This window comes from Bufo bufo, chromosome 1, assembly GCF_905171765.1.
Source record: "Bufo bufo chromosome 1, aBufBuf1.1, whole genome shotgun sequence".
Classification (NCBI taxonomy): domain Eukaryota; kingdom Metazoa; phylum Chordata; class Amphibia; order Anura; family Bufonidae; genus Bufo; species Bufo bufo.
This window is the reverse complement of record NC_053389.1, coordinates 838,346,156-838,366,072: the sequence shown is the minus strand read 5'-3', so window position 1 is coordinate 838,366,072 and position 19,917 is coordinate 838,346,156. Positions and strand designations below refer to the sequence as shown.

At 45.3% G+C, this 19,917-nt stretch overlaps 1 protein-coding gene across 2 annotated transcripts in view; it reads right to left on the bottom strand.

Moving 5' to 3' along the window:
- Window positions 1–19,917, bottom strand: part of TFR2 (transferrin receptor 2) — an 82,292-nt gene that overhangs the window by 38,667 nt on the left and 23,708 nt on the right. For both annotated transcript variants that reach the window (XM_040415350.1, XM_040415351.1), the window contains exons 4-8: window positions 18,934–19,074; window positions 18,743–18,851; window positions 4,892–5,014; window positions 4,743–4,820; window positions 3,159–3,298 (exon numbers count right to left, since the gene is read on the bottom strand). In XM_040415350.1, coding sequence (XP_040271284.1) covers window positions 3,159–3,298; window positions 4,743–4,820; window positions 4,892–5,014; window positions 18,743–18,851; window positions 18,934–19,074 — 591 coding nt within the window. The remainder of the gene's footprint in view (window positions 1–3,158; window positions 3,299–4,742; window positions 4,821–4,891; window positions 5,015–18,742; window positions 18,852–18,933; window positions 19,075–19,917) is intronic.

The following is a 19,917-nucleotide window of genomic DNA, read 5'->3' as shown; positions in this document are numbered from 1 at the left end:
TAGTGGGCGGCTCCAGAGATAGTGGGTGGCTCCAGAGATAGTGGCCGGCTCCAGAGATAGTGGGCGGCTCCAGAGATAGTGGGTGGGCACAAGTTGTCTGAGATAAGATCAGTTTAGGGACATAAAAAAAATAATCTTCCCACTCATTATCTGTGAGATAAATAAAGATTACCTGAGTTTTCAAGAAAAGGTTGCATAATGGCCGTGCTTCTTTGTTCAATCATTACTGGGAAGGCTTCCCTAATGTCTCACTCAGCCATATCATTACCTGTTTCAGATGCACAGCTAGATGCATTTCACTCAGAAGCTTACATAGAAACATAGAAACATAGAATGTGTCGGCAGATAAGAACCATTTGGCCCATCTAGTCTGCCCAATATACTGAATACTATGGATAGCCCCCGGCCCTATCTTATATGAAGGATGGCCTTATGCCTATCCCATGCATGCTTAAACCCCTTCACTGTATTTGCAGCTACCACTTCTGCAGGAAGGCTATTCCATGCATCCACTACTCTCTCAGTAAAGTAATACTTCCTTATATTACTTTTAAACCTTTGCCCCTCTAATTTAAAACTGTGTCCTCTTGTGGTAGTTTTTCTTCTTTTAAATATGCTCTCTTCCTTTACCGAGTTGATTCCCTTTATGTATTTAAAAGTTTCTATCATATCCCCTCTGTCTCTTCTTTCTTCCAAGCTATACATATTAAGGTCCTTTAACCTTTCCTGGTAAGTTTTATCCTGCAATCCATGTACCAGTTTAGTAGCTCTTCTCTGAACTCTCTCTAGAGTATCTATATCCTTCTGGAGATATGGCCTCCAGTACTGAGCACAATACTCCAAGTGAGGTCTCACCAGTGTTCTGTACAGCGGCATAAGCACTTCACTCTTTCTACTGCTTATACCTCTCCCTATACATCCAAGCATTCTGCTGGCATTTCGTGCTGCTCTATTACATTGTCTTCCCACCTTTAAGTCTTCTGAAATAATTACTCCTAAATCCCTTTCCTCAGATACTGAGGTCAGGACTGTGTCAAATATTCTATATTCTGCCCTTGGGTTTTTACGCCCCAGGTGCATTATCTTGCACTTATCCACATTAAATTTCAGTTTCCAGAGTTCTGACCATTCTTCTAGTTTTCCTAAATCCTTTTCCATTTGGCGTTTCCCTCCAGGAACATCAACCCTGTTACATATCTTTGTGTCATCAGCAAAAAGACAAACCTTACCAGCGAGGCCTTTTGCAATATCACTTATGAAGATATTAAACAAAATCGGTCCCAGTACAGATCCCTGTGGAACCCCACTGGTAACATGACCTTGTTTTGAATGTTCTCCATTGACTACAACCCTCTGTTGTCTGTCACTCAGCCACTGCCTAATCCACTCAACAATATGGGAGTCCATGCTCAATGACTGCACTTTATTGATAAGTCTTCTGCCAGTACTGTGTGCAGTGACTTCACTTCCCACTATGGGTTTTTTTTCTACTAGGGAGCCCAGAAAGCTGATAAGGACGGATAATTCACACTTATAATCTTCAAAAGCCAGGATCACAGGACCTGAGCTAGCTCTGACACGCCCGCACTTTCTCTTTCTCTGTTATCAGGGATGGATATTGCCTGACAACAGACAGTGGACTGCAAATTAGATGGAAGGGAGCCCCCTGGTGGCCACGACTTCACACACATCCATGCGCTGTCTGCATTTGTGCAGCCCCATATAAATCTATGGGTCAGTGTTCAATCCGCAAAAAATACAGTGTGGCTGTGTGCACGAGGCCTTAATGAGGGCAATTAACCAGTTATCTGCTGGCTAACACGGTACTAGTCTTTTTTCTTTATAGTCCAGTCACATCCAGAGCTGCAGTCGCAGTTCTGCTGGTGTCCAGTTACCAGATTATTGCTCACAGCTAAGTTATAATTTACAGGTGTTTTCCTAAAGATGTGAACAGTAGAATTATGAATGCAGCTCTGGATGTGAGTGGAGAACGTATCATGATTAAGGACGAGCGAATCGACTTTGGATGAAACATTCGTATAAAACTTCGTTCTAATACTGTACGGAGCAGGAGCTCCGTACAGTATTAGAATGTATTGGCTCCGATGAGGTACCACTTGGAACCGAACCCGAGTTCGGGAAATGGTTTTTTACAGTACAAATTAATTTATGAAATTATTACCCGAAGTCTCACGAGACTTTGCGAAGCAATAACTTCGGCTCATCGGAGCCAATACATTCTAATACCGTACCGAGCTCCTGCTCCGAACAGTATTAGAACGAAGTTTTGTGCGAATCGACTTCGGATGTTTCCTCCAAATTCGATTCGCTCATCCCTATTCATGATGTAAGAGTAGAATTCTATATGCAGCTCTTAATGTGACTGAATGTACATAATGAAAGAGCAGAATTATGAATGCAGCTCTGGATGTGTGGAGTATACATGATGATGAAAGAGCAGAATTATGAATGCAGCTCTGGAGGTGACTGAATGTACATAATGAAAGAGCAGAATTATGAATGCAGCTCTGGATGTGTGGAGTATACATGATGATGAAATAGCAGAATTGTGAATGCAGCTCTGGATGTGACTGGAGTATACATGATGATGAAAGAGCAGAATTATGAATGCAGCTCTGGATGTGACTGAATGTACATAATGAAAGAGCAGAATTATGAATGCAGCTCTGGATGTGTGGAGTATACATGATGATGAAATAGCAGAATTGTGAATGCAGCTCTGGATGTGACTGGAGTATACATGATGATGAAAGAGCAGAATTATGAATGCAGCTCTGGATGTGACTGAATGTACATAATGAAAGAGCAGAATTATGAATGTAGCTCTGGATGTGTGGAGTATACATGATGAAATAGCAGAATTATGAATGCAGCTCTGGATGTGACTGGAGTATACATGATGATGAAAGAGTAGAATTATGATTGCAGCTCTGGATGTGACTGAATGTACATAATGAAAGAGCAGAATTGTGAATGCAGCTCTGAATGTGACTGGAGTATACATGATGATGAAATAGCAGAATTATGAATGCAGCTCTGGATGTGACTGGAGTAGATTTGTGAAGATAGCTGTGGAGTGAAGCAGGTGATACGGAACATTTACGTTACATGCAGCTTTATAGAAACATATCGCCTACCCCAGCAGTGACCTCGCAGCGGATAAACTGATCGGCTGAGCCGGGATGTTGGGAAGTCCTGAGGATTTGAAGGGAGGAAATTGGGTGTGATTGAAGGACGGGAAACCGGGAGTATTGGGATCTCCAGTGCCAAAGTGAACCTGAAAGAAGAGACAGGGGGTCAGATACGGCCAGAAAGTGCCCCATCAGAAGAGGAGATACAGGAGAGATGCTCTGCAGCGTCTATCAGAAGAGGAGATACAGGAGAGATGCTTTGCAGCGTCTATCAGAAGAGATACAAGAGATGCTCTGCAGCGTCTATCAGAAGAGATACAAGAAAGATGCTCTGCAGCATCTATCAGAAGAGATACAAGAGAGATGCTCTGCAGCGTCTATCAGAAGAGATACAAGAAAGATGCTCTGCAGCATCTATCAGAAGAGATACAAGAGAGATGCTCTGCAGCGTCTATCAGAAGAGATACAAGAGAGATGCTCTGTAGAGTCTATGAGGAGATACAGGAGAGATACTCTGCAGCGTCTATGAGAAGAGGAGATACAGAAGAGATGCTCTGCAGTGTCTATCAAAAGAAATACAAGAGAGATACTCTGCAGCGTCTATGAGAAGAGGAAATACAGAAGAGATGCTCTGCAGGGTCTATGAGGAGATACAGGAAAGATACTCTGCAGAGTCTATGAGGAGATACAGGAGAGATGCTCTGCAGGGTCTATGAGGAGAGTAGATACAGGAGAGATGCTCTGCAGGGTCTATAAGAAGAGGAGATACAGGAGAGATGCTCTGCAGGGTCTATGAGAAGAGGATATACAGGAGAGATTCTTTGCAGGATCTATGAGGAGATACAGGAGAGATGCTCTGCAGGGTCTATGAGGAGATACAGGAGAGATGCTCTGCAGGTTCTATGAGAAGATGAGATACTCTGCAGGGTCTACAAGAAGAGATACAGGAACGATGCTCTGCAGGGTCTATGGGGAGATACTCTACAGGGCCTATAAGAAGAGGAGATAAAGGAGTGATGCTCTGCAGGGTTTATGAGGAGAGTAGATACAGAAGAGATGCTCTGCAGGGTCTATAAGAAATGGAGATACAGGAGAGATGTTTTGCAGGATCTATGAGGAGATACAGGAGAGATACTCTGCAGGGTCTATGAGGAGAGTAGATACAGGAGAGATGCTCTGCAGTGTCTATGAGAAGAGGATATACAGGAGGGATGCTCTGCAGGATCTATGAGGAGATACTCTGCAGGGTCTATGAGGTGATACAGGAGAGATGCTCTGCAGAGTCTATGAGGAGATACAGGAGAGATGCCCTGCAGGGTCTATAAGAAGAGTAGATAAAGGAGAGATGCTCTGCAGGGTCTTTGAGGAGAGGAGATACAGGAGAGATGCTCTGCAGGGTCTATAAGAGGAGATCCAGGAACGATGCTCTGTAGGGTCTATGAGGAGATACAGGAGAGATACTCTGCAGGGTCTATGAGGAGAGGAGATATAGGTGAGATACTCTGCAGAGTCTTTCAGGATAGGAGCTGTGGGAGAGAGGAGAGATGCTCTGCAGGGCAGTTTTCAGGGGGCCCTGTCCCCATTACTCACATGTCCATATACTGAGGTCTCTGCATAGTCTGGAAATATTAAGACCCCCAGAGCTCCGGCCCGCTCAGCATTGTAGACCTGCAGGGGAGGAATGATGCACAGTGACAGTGGTTATGTGTGGCCCCGGGCCCCCATGTTGTGCTGCTCACCTTCTCTGCGAAGCTTAATAATCCTGTGCGCACGATGACCAGGGAGTCCGTCACCTGGACGCCCCAAACCTTCAGCTTCTGGAAATCTTCCTGTCGTCCATAGTTCACATATATCAGTCCTCCCTGTAAATAGAGACCTGGATGACCGGGACATGTATGGATCATAAGGAATGGACCGGGACATGTATGGATCATAAGGAATGGACCGGGACATGTATGGATCATAAGGAATGGACCGGGACATGTATGGATCATAAGGAATGGACCGGGACATGTATGGATCATAAGGAATGGACCGGGACATGTATGGATCATAAGGAATGGACCGGGACATGTATGGATCATAAGGAATGGACCGGGACATGTATAGATTATAAGGAATGGACCGGGACATGTATGGATCATAAGGAATGGACCGGGACATGTATGGATCATAAGGAATGGACCGGGACATGTATGGATCATAAGGAATGGACCGGGACATGTATGGATCATAAGGAATGGACCGGGACATGTATGGATCATAAGGAATGGACCGGGACATGTATGGATCATAAGGAATGGACCGGGACATGTATAGATCATAAGGAATGGACCAAGACGTGTATGAATCATAAGGAATGGACCGGGACATGTATGGATCATAAGGAATGGACCGGGACATGTATAGATTATAAGGAATGGACCGGGACATGTGTGGATCATAAGGAATGGACCGGGACATGTATGGATCATAAGGAATGGACCGGGACATGTATGGATCATAAGGAATGGACCGGGACATGTATGGATCATAAGGAATGGACCGGGACATGTATGGATCATAAGGAATGGACCGGGACATGTATGGATCATAAGGAATGGACCGGGACATGCATGGATCATAAGGAATGGACCGGGACATGTATGGATCATAAGGAATGCATCGGGACATGTATGGACTATAAGGAATGGACCGGGACATGTATGGACTATAAGGAATGGACCGGGACATGTATAGATCATAAGGAATGCATCAGGACATGTATGGATCATAAGGAATGGACCGGGACATGTATGGATCATAAGGAATGGACCGGAACATGTATGGATCATAAGGAATGGACCGGGACATGTATGGATCATAAGGAATGGACCGGGACATGTATGGATCATAAGGAATGGACCGGGACATGCATGGATCATAAGGAATGGACCGGGACATGTATGGATCATAAGGAATGCATCGGGACATGTATGGACTATAAGGAATGGACCGGGACATGTATGGACTATAAGGAATGGACCGGGACATGTATAGATCATAAGGAATGCATCAGGACATGTATGGATCATAAGGAATGGACCGGGACATGTATGGATCATAAGGAATGGACCGGAACATGTATGGATCATAAGGAATGGACCGGGACATGTATGGATCATAAGGAATGGACCGGGACATGCATGGATCATAAGGAATGGACCGGGACATGTATGGATCATAAGGAATGGACTGGGACATGTATGGATCATAAGGAATGGACCGGGACATGCATGGATCATAAGGAATGGACCGGGACATGTATGGACTATAAGGAATGGACCGGGACATCTATGGACTATAAGGAATGGACCGGGACATGTATGGATCATAAGGAATGGACCGGGACATGTATGGATCATAAGGAATGGACCGGGACATGTATGGATCATAAGGAATGGACCGGGACATGTATGGATCATAAGGAATGGACCGGGACATGTATGGATCATAAGGAATGGACCGGGACATGTATGGATCATAAGGAATGGACCGGGACATGTATGGATCATAAGGAATGGACCGGGACATGTATAGATTATAAGGAATGGACCGGGACATGTATGGATCATAAGGAATGGACCGGGACATGTATGGATCATAAGGAATGGACCGGGACATGTATGGATCATAAGGAATGGACCGGGACATGTATGGATCATAAGGAATGGACCGGGACATGTATGGATCATAAGGAATGGACCGGGACATGTATGGATCATAAGGAATGGACCGGGACATGTATAGATCATAAGGAATGGACCAAGACGTGTATGAATCATAAGGAATGGACCGGGACATGTATGGATCATAAGGAATGGACCGGGACATGTATAGATTATAAGGAATGGACCGGGACATGTATGGATCATAAGGAATGGACCGGGACATGTATGGATCATAAGGAATGGACCGGGACATGTATGGATCATAAGGAATGGACCGGGACATGTATGGATCATAAGGAATGGACCGGGACATGTATGGATCATAAGGAATGGACCGGGACATGTATGGATCATAAGGAATGGACCGGGACATGCATGGATCATAAGGAATGGACCGGGACATGTATGGATCATAAGGAATGCATCGGGACATGTATGGACTATAAGGAATGGACCGGGACATGTATGGACTATAAGGAATGGACCGGGACATGTATAGATCATAAGGAATGCATCAGGACATGTATGGATCATAAGGAATGGACCGGGACATGTATGGATCATAAGGAATGGACCGGAACATGTATGGATCATAAGGAATGGACCGGGACATGTATGGATCATAAGGAATGGACCGGGACATGTATGGATCATAAGGAATGGACCGGGACATGCATGGATCATAAGGAATGGACCGGGACATGTATGGATCATAAGGAATGCATCGGGACATGTATGGACTATAAGGAATGGACCGGGACATGTATGGACTATAAGGAATGGACCGGGACATGTATAGATCATAAGGAATGCATCAGGACATGTATGGATCATAAGGAATGGACCGGGACATGTATGGATCATAAGGAATGGACCGGAACATGTATGGATCATAAGGAATGGACCGGGACATGTATGGATCATAAGGAATGGACCGGGACATGCATGGATCATAAGGAATGGACCGGGACATGTATGGATCATAAGGAATGGACTGGGACATGTATGGATCATAAGGAATGGACCGGGACATGCATGGATCATAAGGAATGGACCGGGACATGTATGGACTATAAGGAATGGACCGGGACATCTATGGACTATAAGGAATGGACCGGGACATGTATGGATCATAAGGAATGGACCGGGACATGTATGGATCATAAGGAATGGACCGGGACATGTATGGATCATAAGGAATGGACTGGGACATGTATGGATCATAAGGAATGGACCGGGACATGCATGGATCATAAGGAATGGACCGGGACATGTATGGATCATAAGGAATGGACCGGGACATCTATGGATTATAAGGAATGGACCGGGACATGTATGGACTATAAGGAATGGACCGGGACATGTATGGACTATAAGGAATGGACCGGGACATGTATGGACTATAAGGAATGGACCGGGACTTGTATGGATTATAAGGAATGGACCGGGACAGGCATGGATTATAAGGAATGGACCGGAACATGTATGGATCATAGGGAATGGACCGGAACATGTATGGATCATAAGGAATGCACCGTAACATGTATGGATCATAAGGAATGCACCGTAACATGTATGGATCATAAGGAATGGACCGGAACATGTATGGATCATAAGGAATGGACCGGAACATGTATGGATCATAAGGAATGGACCGGAACATGTATGGATCATAGGGAATGGACCGGAACATGTATGGATCATAAGGAATGGACCGGAACATGTATGGATCATAGGGAATGGACCGGAACATGTATGGATCATAAGGAATGCACCGTAACATGTATTGATCATTAGGAATGGACCGGAACATGTATGGATCATAAGGAATGCACCGTAACATGTATTGATCATTAGGAATGGACCGGGACATGTATGGATCATAAGGAATGGACCGGGACATGTATGGATCATAAGGAATGGACCGGGACATGTATAGATTATAAGGAATGGACCGGGACATGTATGGATCATAAGGAATGGACCGGGACATGTATGGATCATAAGGAATGGACCGGGACATGTATGGATCATAAGGAATGGACCGGGACATGTATGGATCATAAGGAATGGACCGGGACATGTATGGATCATAAGGAATGGACCGGGACATGTATGGATCATAAGGAATGGACCGGGACATGTATAGATCATAAGGAATGGACCAAGACGTGTATGAATCATAAGGAATGGACCGGGACATGTATGGATCATAAGGAATGGACCGGGACATGTATAGATTATAAGGAATGGACCGGGACATGTATGGATCATAAGGAATGGACCGGGACATGTATGGATCATAAGGAATGGACCGGGACATGTATGGATCATAAGGAATGGACCGGGACATGTATGGATCATAAGGAATGGACCGGGACATGTATGGATCATAAGGAATGGACCGGGACATGTATGGATCATAAGGAATGGACCGGGACATGCATGGATCATAAGGAATGGACCGGGACATGTATGGATCATAAGGAATGGACCGGGACATGTATGGACTATAAGGAATGGACCGGGACATGTATGGACTATAAGGAATGGACCGGGACATGTATAGATCATAAGGAATGCATCAGGACATGTATGGATCATAAGGAATGGACCGGGACATGTATGGATCATAAGGAATGGACCGGAACATGTATGGATCATAAGGAATGGACCGGGACATGTATGGATCATAAGGAATGGACCGGGACATGCATGGATCATAAGGAATGGACCGGGACATGTATGGATCATAAGGAATGGACTGGGACATGTATGGATCATAAGGAATGGACCGGGACATGCATGGATCATAAGGAATGGACCGGGACATGTATGGACTATAAGGAATGGACCGGGACATCTATGGACTATAAGGAATGGACCGGGACATGTATGGATCATAAGGAATGGACCGGGACATGTATGGATCATAAGGAATGGACCGGGACATGTATGGATCATAAGGAATGGACTGGGACATGTATGGATCATAAGGAATGGACCGGGACATGCATGGATCATAAGGAATGGACCGGGACATGTATGGATCATAAGGAATGGACTGGGACATCTATGGATTATAAGGAATGGACCGGGACATGTATGGACTATAAGGAATGGACCGGGACATGTATGGACTATAAGGAATGGACCGGGACATGTATGGACTATAAGGAATGGACCGGGACTTGTATGGATTATAAGGAATGGACCGGGACAGGCATGGATTATAAGGAATGGACCGGAACATGTATGGATCATAGGGAATGGACCGGAACATGTATGGATCATAAGGAATGCACCGTAACATGTATGGATCATAAGGAATGGACCGGAACATGTATGGATCATAAGGAATGGACCGGAACATGTATGGATCATAAGGAATGGACCGGAACATGTATGGATCATAGGGAATGGACCGGAACATGTATGGATCATAAGGAATGGACCGGAACATGTATGGATCATAGGGAATGGACCGGAACATGTATGGATCATAAGGAATGCACCGTAACATGTATTGATCATTAGGAATGGACCGGAACATGTATGGATCATAAGGAATGGACCGGAACATGTATTCATCATAAGGAATAGACCGGAACATGTATGGATCATAAGGAATGGACCGGGACATGTATGGATCATAGGGAATGGACCGGAACATGTATGGATCATAAGGAATGCACCGTAACATGTATTGATCATTAGGAATGGACCGGAACATGTATTGATCATTAGGAATGGACCGGAACATGTATGGATCATAAGGAATGCACCGTAACATGTATTGATCATTAGGAATGGACCGGAACATGTATGGATCATAAGGAATGGACCGGAACATGTATTCATCATAAGGAATAGACCGGAACATGTATGGATCAAAAGAAATGGACTGGACAGGGCCCCGAATGTTTTGTTCCCAGCCCCGAATGTCCTGCCTGCCAGATAAATACAACTGTAAGGGTCCATTCACACGTCTGCAAAATGGGTCCGCATCCAATCCGCAATTTTGCGGAACAGGTGCGGGCCCATTCGTTTTCAATGGGGCCGAATGTGTTGTCTGCATCCGCATTTGCAGATCCGCACTTCTGTCCCCCAAAAAAATAGAATATGTTCTATTCTTGTCCGCAATTGCGGACAAGAAAAGGCATTTTCTATGAGACTGTCGGAGATGTGCGGTCTGCAAAATGCGGAATGCACATTGTCGGTGTCCGTGTTTTGTGGATCCCCAATTTGCGGATCCGCAAAACACATAAAGAAGTGTGAATGGACCCTAAGTCTTCAGGACAGGAATACAATTGAATCTAATGCACTGGAAGAGCTGAAGGACCTGTGGTGACATCACAGTCATGTGACCAGTGCTAGAGGCAGTGGTTGAGAAGGACCTGCGATGATGTCACCATCATGTGACCAGTGCTGGGGAAGCAGCTGTGGTGAGGTCTGCTACATGAGGAGAGGGAAGTGAAAGGAGAGGCAGAGCAATGCTGGGAGTTGTGGTTATTTACATGGGACTGTATCTTAGAGCTGAAGGGAGGGATGTTATTTACATAGCATTGTAGTTTAGGGCTGTATGTTGGAGGGGCAGGGTATGTTATTTACATGGGACTGAATGTTGAATGTGGTTGTGGGAGGGACTGATGTTTACATGGGACTGAATGTTGAGGGGGCAGAAGTTATTTACATGGGACTTTATTTTGGAGGGGACAGAAGAGATGGTGTGATGTTATTTGCATGGGACTGTATTTTGGAGGGGGCAGGAGAGATGGTGTGATGTTATTTACATGGGACTGTACGGCGGAGGGGCTGAGGAATTATAATTTCTGATGGCACTAAAGGTAGGAATATAACTACAAGGGGCACTGCAGGGGGCACTATCAATAATATGGGCAATTTAAATACTGGGGGCACTTCAGGGGCCATTATAACAGTAGGGGACATTATAAGTACTGGGGGCACTTCAGGGTGAGCATTATAACAGAAGGAGGCATTATAAGTACTGGGGGCACTTCAGGGCGAGATTTATAACAGTAAGGGGCAGTATAAATACTGGGGGCACTTCAGGGTGAGCATTATAACAGAAGGAGGCATTATAAGTACTGGGGGCACTTCAGGGCGAGATTTATAACAGTAAGGGGCAGTATAAATACTGGGGGCACTTCAGGGGCCATTATAACAGTAGGGGACATTATAAGTACTGGGGGCACTTCAGGGTGAGCATTATAACAGAAGGAGGCATTATAAGTACTGGGGGCACTTCAGGGCGAGATTTATAACAGTAAGGGGCAGTATAAATACTGGGGGCACTTCAGGGTGAGCATTATAACAGAAGGAGGCATTATAAGTACTGGGGGCACTTCAGGGCGAGATTTATAACAGTAAGGGGCAGTATAAATACTGGGGGCACTTCAGGGGCCATTATAACAGTAGGGGGCAGTATAAATACTGGGGGCACTTCAGGGTGAGCATTATAACAGAAGGAGGCATTATAAGTACTGGGGGCACTTCAGGGCGAGATTTATAACAGTAGGGGGCAGTATAAATACTGGGGGCACTTCAGGGTGAGCATTATAACAGAATGAGGCATTCTAAATACTGGAGGCACTTCAGTTAGAGCATTATAACAGCAGTGGGCGATATAAATACTGGGGGCACTGTGGGGGTCTCCAGGTTGGGGGATGATGATGGAACAGTGAGGAAGCTGAGACGTCCGTGTGTCACACTCTGCAGAGACGAGGAGCGGCTGAGAGAAGTGTCCGGACCGAATGGAGAAGATGATGAGAAGATCTACATCGGAGGAGACGTCACCTGGAGGCCCTGATTGGGGGGGTACCTGCTGTGTATAGCGAGTACGGGAAAGTGTAGTGTGGGGGAGGGGGGGGCGACTTAAAGAACGGGGCCATACTCACTGGGCTTGGGCCCCGGACCTTTTGAAACCCTGGCAACGCCCCTGGGACTGGAACATATATGGATCAAAAGGAATGGTCTAAGGCTACTTTCACACTCGCGTTTTGTGCGGATCCGTTCAGATAATACAACCGTCTGCATCCGCTCAGAACTGATCCGTTTTGGACGCTTGTGAGAGCCCTGAACGGATCTCATTACCGGAAACCGAAACAACGCCAGTGAGAGAGAGTGGACGAAACGTGTGCGGCTGAACCACGGATCCACGGGCACAGCCGCAGCTGCACCCCCAGTCTATATTACTGCTGGTGTTTTTACCCCCAGTGTATATTACTGCTGGTGTTTTTACCCCCAGTCTATATTACTGCTGGTGTTTTTACCCCCAGTCTATATTACTGCTGGTGTTTTTACCCCCAGTGTATATTACTGCTGGTGTTTTTACCCCAAATGTATATTACTGCTGGTGTTTTTACCCCCAGTCTATATTACTGCTGGTGTTTTTACCCCCAGTGTATATTACTGCTGGTGTTTTACCCCCAGTGTATATTACTGCTGGTGTTTCACCCCCAGTCTATATTACTGCTGGTGTCTTTACCCCCAGTCTATATTACTGCTGGTGTTTTACCCCCAGTCTATATTACTGCTGGTGTTTTTACCCCCAGTCTATATTACTGCTGGTGTTTTTACCCCCAGTCTATATTACTGCTGGTGTTTTTACCCCCAGTCTATATTACTGCTGGTGTTTTTACCCCCAGTGTATATTACTGCTGGTGTTTTTACCCCAAATGTATATTACTGCTGGTGTTTTTACCCCCAGTCTATATTACTGCTGGTGTTTTTACCCCCAGTGTATATTACTGCTGGTGTTTTACCCCCAGTGTATATTACTGCTGGTGTTTCACCCCCAGTCTATATTACTGCTGGTGTCTTTACCCCCAGTCTATATTACTGCTGGTGTTTTTACCCCCAGTCTATATTACTGCTGGTGTTTTACCCCCAGTGTATATTACTGCTGGTGTTTTTACCCCCAGTCTATATTACTGCTGGTGTTTTTACCCCCAGTCTATATTACTGCTGGTGTTTTTACCCCCCAGTGTATATTACTGCTGGTGTTTTTACCCCAAATGTATATTACTGCTGGTGTTTTTACCCCCAGTCTATATTACTGCTGGTGTTTTTACCCCCAGTGTATATTACTGCTGGTGTTTTACCCCCAGTGTATATTACTGCTGGTGTTTTACCCCCAGTCTATATTACTGCTGGTGTTTTTACCCCCAGTCTATATTACTGCTGGTGTTTTTACTCCCAGTCTATATTACTGCTGGTGTTTTTACCCCCAGTCTATATTACTGCTGGTGTTTTTACCCCCAGTCTATATCACTGCTGGTGTTTTTACCCCCAGTGTATATTACTGCTGGTGTTTTTACCCCAAATGTATATTACTGCTGGTGTTTTTACCCCCAGTCTATATTACTGCTGGTGTTTTTACCCCCAGTGTATATTACTGCTGGTGTTTTACCCCCAGTGTATATTACTGCTGGTGTTTCACCCCCAGTCTATATTACTGCTGGTGTCTTTACCCCCAGTCTATATTACTGCTGGTGTTTTTACCCCCAGTCTATATTACTGCTGGTGTTTTACCCCCAGTGTATATTACTGCTGGTGTTTTTACCCCCAGTCTATATTACTGCTGGTGTTTTTACCCCCAGTCTATATTACTGCTGGTGTTTTTACCCCCCAGTGTATATTACTGCTGGTGTTTTTACCCCAAATGTATATTACTGCTGGTGTTTTTACCCCCAGTCTATATTACTGCTGGCGTTTTTACCCCCAGTGTATATTACTGCTGGTGTTTTACCCCCAGTGTATATTACTGCTGGTGTTTCACCCCCAGTGTATATTACTGCTGGTGTCTTTACCCCCAGTCTATATTACTGCCGGTGTTTTTACCCCCAGTCTATATTACTGCTGGTGTTTTACCCCCAGTGTATATTACTGCTGGTGTTTTTACCCCCAGTCTATATTACTGCTGGTGTTTTTACCCCCAGTCTATATTACTGCTGGTGTTTTTACCCCCAGTCTATATTACTGCTGGTGTTTTTCCCCCCAGTCTATATTACTGCTGGTGTTTTTCCCCCAAGTCTATATTACTGCTGGTGTTTTTACCCCCAGTCTATATTACTGCTGGTGTTTTTACCCCCAGTCTATATTACTGCTGGTGTTTTACCCCCAGTGTATATTACTGCTGGTGTTTTTACCCCCAGTCTATATTACTGCTGGTGTTTTTACCCCCAGTCTATATTACTGCTGGTGTTTTTACCCCCAGTCTATATTAGTGCTGGTGTTTTTACCCCCAGTGTATATTACTGCTGGTGTTTTTACCCCCAGTGTATATTACTGCTGGTGTTTTTACCCCCAGTCTATATTACTGCTAGTGTTTTTACCCCCAGTCTATATTACTGCTGGTGTTTTTACCCCCGGTGTATATTACTGCTGGTGTTTTTACCCCCGGTGTATATTACTGCTGTTTTTTTTTTACCCCCAGTCTATATTACTGCTGGTGTTTTTACCCCCAGTCTATATTACTGCTGGTGTTTTTACCCCCAGTCTATATTACTGCTGGTGTTTTTACCCCCAGTCTATATTACTGCTGGTGTTTTTACCCCCAGTCTATATTACTGCTGGTGTTTTTACCCCCAGTCTATATTACTGCTGGTGTTTTACCCCCAGTCTATATTACTGCTGGTGTTTTTACCCCCAGTCTATATTACTGCTGGTGTTTTTACCCCCAGTGTATATTACTGCTGGTGTTTTTCCCCCCAGTCTATATTACTGCTGGTGTTTTTACCCCCAGTGTATATTACTGCTGGTGTTTTTACCCCCAGTGTATATTACTGCTGGTGTTTTTACCCCCAGTCTATATTACTGCTAGTGTTTTTACCCCCAGTCTATATTACTGATGGTGTTTTTACCCCCGGTGTATATTACTGCTGGTGTTTTTACCCCCGGTGTATATTACTGCTGTTTTTTTTTACCCCCAGTCTATATTACTGCTGGTGTTTTTACCCCCAGTCTATATTACTGCTGGTGTTTTTACCCCCAGTCTATATTACTGCTGGTGTTTTTACCCCCCAGTGTATATTACTGCTGGTGTTTTTACCCCAAATGTATATTACTGCTGGTGTTTTTACCCCCAGTCTATATTACTGCTGGTGTTTTTACCCCCAGTGTATATTACTGCTGGTGTTTTACCCCCAGTGTATATTACTGCTGGTGTTTTACCCCCAGTCTATATTACTGCTGGTGTTTTTACCCCCAGTCTATATTACTGCTGGTGTTTTTACTCCCAGTCTATATTACTGCTGGTGTTTTTACCCCCAGTCTATATTACTGCTGGTGTTTTTACCCCCAGTCTATATCACTGCTGGTGTTTTTACCCCCAGTGTATATTACTGCTGGTGTTTTTACCCCAAATGTATATTACTGCTGGTGTTTTTACCCCCAGTCTATATTACTGCTGGTGTTTTTACCCCCAGTGTATATTACTGCTGGTGTTTTACCCCCAGTGTATATTACTGCTGGTGTTTCACCCCCAGTCTATATTACTGCTGGTGTCTTTACCCCCAGTCTATATTACTGCTGGTGTTTTTACCCCCAGTCTATATTACTGCTGGTGTTTTACCCCCAGTGTATATTACTGCTGGTGTTTTTACCCCCAGTCTATATTACTGCTGGTGTTTTTACCCCCAGTCTATATTACTGCTGGTGTTTTTACCCCCCAGTGTATATTACTGCTGGTGTTTTTACCCCAAATGTATATTACTGCTGGTGTTTTTACCCCCAGTCTATATTACTGCTGGCGTTTTTACCCCCAGTGTATATTACTGCTGGTGTTTTACCCCCAGTGTATATTACTGCTGGTGTTTCACCCCCAGTGTATATTACTGCTGGTGTCTTTACCCCCAGTCTATATTACTGCCGGTGTTTTTACCCCCAGTCTATATTACTGCTGGTGTTTTACCCCCAGTGTATATTACTGCTGGTGTTTTTACCCCCAGTCTATATTACTGCTGGTGTTTTTACCCCCAGTCTATATTACTGCTGGTGTTTTTACCCCCAGTCTATATTACTGCTGGTGTTTTTCCCCCCAGTCTATATTACTGCTGGTGTTTTTCCCCCCAGTCTATATTACTGCTGGTGTTTTTACCCCCAGTCTATATTACTGCTGGTGTTTTTACCCCCAGTCTATATTACTGCTGGTGTTTTACCCCCAGTGTATATTACTGCTGGTGTTTTTACCCCCAGTCTATATTACTGCTGGTGTTTTTACCCCCAGTCTATATTACTGCTGGTGTTTTTACCCCCAGTCTATATTAGTGCTGGTGTTTTTACCCCCAGTGTATATTACTGCTGGTGTTTTTACCCCCAGTGTATATTACTGCTGGTGTTTTTACCCCCAGTCTATATTACTGCTAGTGTTTTTACCCCCAGTCTATATTACTGCTGGTGTTTTTACCCCCGGTGTATATTACTGCTGGTGTTTTTACCCCCGGTGTATATTACTGCTGTTTTTTTTTTACCCCCAGTCTATATTACTGCTGGTGTTTTTACCCCCAGTCTATATTACTGCTGGTGTTTTTACCCCCAGTCTATATTACTGCTGGTGTTTTTACCCCCAGTGTATATTACTGCTGGTGTTTTTACCCCCAGTCTATATTACTGCTGGTGTTTTTACCCCCAGTCTATATTACTGCTGGTGTTTTACCCCCAGTCTATATTACTGCTGGTGTTTTTACCCCCAGTCTATATTACTGCTGGTGTTTTTACCCCCAGTGTATATTACTGCTGGTGTTTTTCCCCCCAGTCTATATTACTGCTGGTGTTTTTACCCCCAGTGTATATTACTGCTGGTGTTTTTACCCCCAGTGTATATTACTGCTGGTGTTTTTACCCCCAGTCTATATTACTGCTAGTGTTTTTACCCCCAGTCTATATTACTGATGGTGTTTTTACCCCCGGTGTATATTACTGCTGGTGTTTTTACCCCCGGTGTATATTACTGCTGTTTTTTTTTACCCCCAGTCTATATTACTGCTGGTGTTTTTACCCCCAGTCTATATTACTGCTGGTGTTTTTACCCCCAGTCTATATTACTGCTGGTGTTTTTACCCCCAGTCTATATTACTGCTGGTGTTTTTACCCCCAGTCTATATTACTGCTGGTGTTTTTACCCCCAGTCTATATTACTGCTGGTGTTTTTACCCCCAGTCTATATTACTGCTGGTGTTTTTACTCCCAGTCTATATTACCTCTGGTGTTTTTACCCCCAGTTTATATTACTGCTGGTGTTTTCACCCCCAGTCTATATTACTGCTGGTGTTTTTACCCCCAGTCTATATTACTGCTGGTGTTTTTACTCCCAGTCTATATTACCTCTGGTGTTTTTACCCCCAGTTTATATTACTGCTGGTGTTTTTACCCCCAGTGTATATTACTGCTGGTGTTTTTACCCCCAGTGTATATTACTGCTGGTGTTTTTAGCCCCAGTGTATATTACTGCTGGTGTTTTTACCCCGGAGTATATTACTGCTGGTGTTTTTACCCCCGGTGTATATTACTGCTGGTGTTTTTACCCCCGGTGTATATTACTGCTGGTGTTTTTACCCCCAGTGTATATTACTGCTGGTGTTTTTACCCCCGGTGTATATTACTGCTGGTGTTTTTACCCCCGGTGTATATTACTGCTGGTGTTTTTACCCCCGGTGTATATTACTGCTGGTGTTTTTACCCCCAGTGTATATTACTGCTGGTGTTTATTACCACTGACTCTCCCATTAACCCCTTTACAACCAGAAATATTAGTTTTTAACCTCTTCCTTTCAGGAATACATTGATCAGCCCCTTAACCCCTAAAATTAAACCTCTGATGCCGTATGTGTAAAAAGGTGAGAGTGATGGGGGCGTCACCTCCGCGGTTTTGGAGGCGCTGTACGGACAGTACACATCCGGGTCACCGATAGGAATCCGCTCCACAATCTCACTGCCATTCACTATGTTCAGGGAATTCGGTTGAGACCTGTAGGGGACAATAGGTCTGATTAGGAGACCTGCACAGGGCGGGCGATGGGCAAGGACGGGTCACTGCCAAATCTGCTCACCTGTTAGGAAACTGCAGCTCAGCAAAGTGACTGTCCACCCAGGTGTGATCCATGTTATAGCCCCGAAACGTCTGCAGCAGGGAGTCAGCCAGGTCACTGTTCTCCTGGGAGCCCGACGGGTGAGGGGCCCGGGAGAACTTCCTGCACAACACAAAGACAACACATCATACACCCTGCAGGGGGAGGGGCAGGCTCAGAGCTCTCTTCTGTCTGTATCACCCTGCAGGGGGAGGGGCAGGCTCATAGCTCTCTTCTGTCTGTATCACCCTGCAGGAGGAGGGGCAGGCTCATAGCTCTCTTCTGTCTGTATCACCCTGCAGGAGGAGGGGCAGGCTCATAGCTCTCTTCTGTCTGTATCACCCTGCAGGAGGAGGGGCAGGCTCATAGCTCTCCTCTGTCTGTATCAGCCTGCAGGAGGAGGGGCAGGCTCATAGCTCTCTTCTGTCTGTATCACCCTGCAGGAGGAGGGGCAGGCTCATAGCTCTCTTCTGTCTGTATCAGCCTGCAGGAGGAGGGGCAGGCTCATAGCTCTCTTCTGTCTGTATCACCCTGCAGGAGGAGGGGCAGGCTCATAGCTCTCTTCTGTCTGTATCACCCTGCAGGAGGAGGGGCAGGCTCATAGCTCTCTTCTGTCTGTATCACCCTGCAGGAGGAGGGGCAGGCTCAGAGCTCTCTTCTGTCTGTATCACCCTGCAGGAGGAGGGGCAGGCTCATAGCTCTCTTCTGTCTGTATCACCCTGCAGGAGGAGGGGCAGGCTCATAGCTCTCTTCTGTCTGTATCACCCTGCAGGGGGAGGGGCAGGCTCAGAGCTCTCTTCTGTCTGTATCACCCTGCAGGAGGAGGGGCAGGCTCATAGCTCTCCTCTGTCTGTATCACCCTGCAGGAGGAGGGGCAGGCTCATAGCTCTCTTCTGTCTGTATCACCCTGCAGGAGGAGGGGCAGGCTCATAGCTCTCTTCTGTCTGTATCACCCTGCAGGAGGAG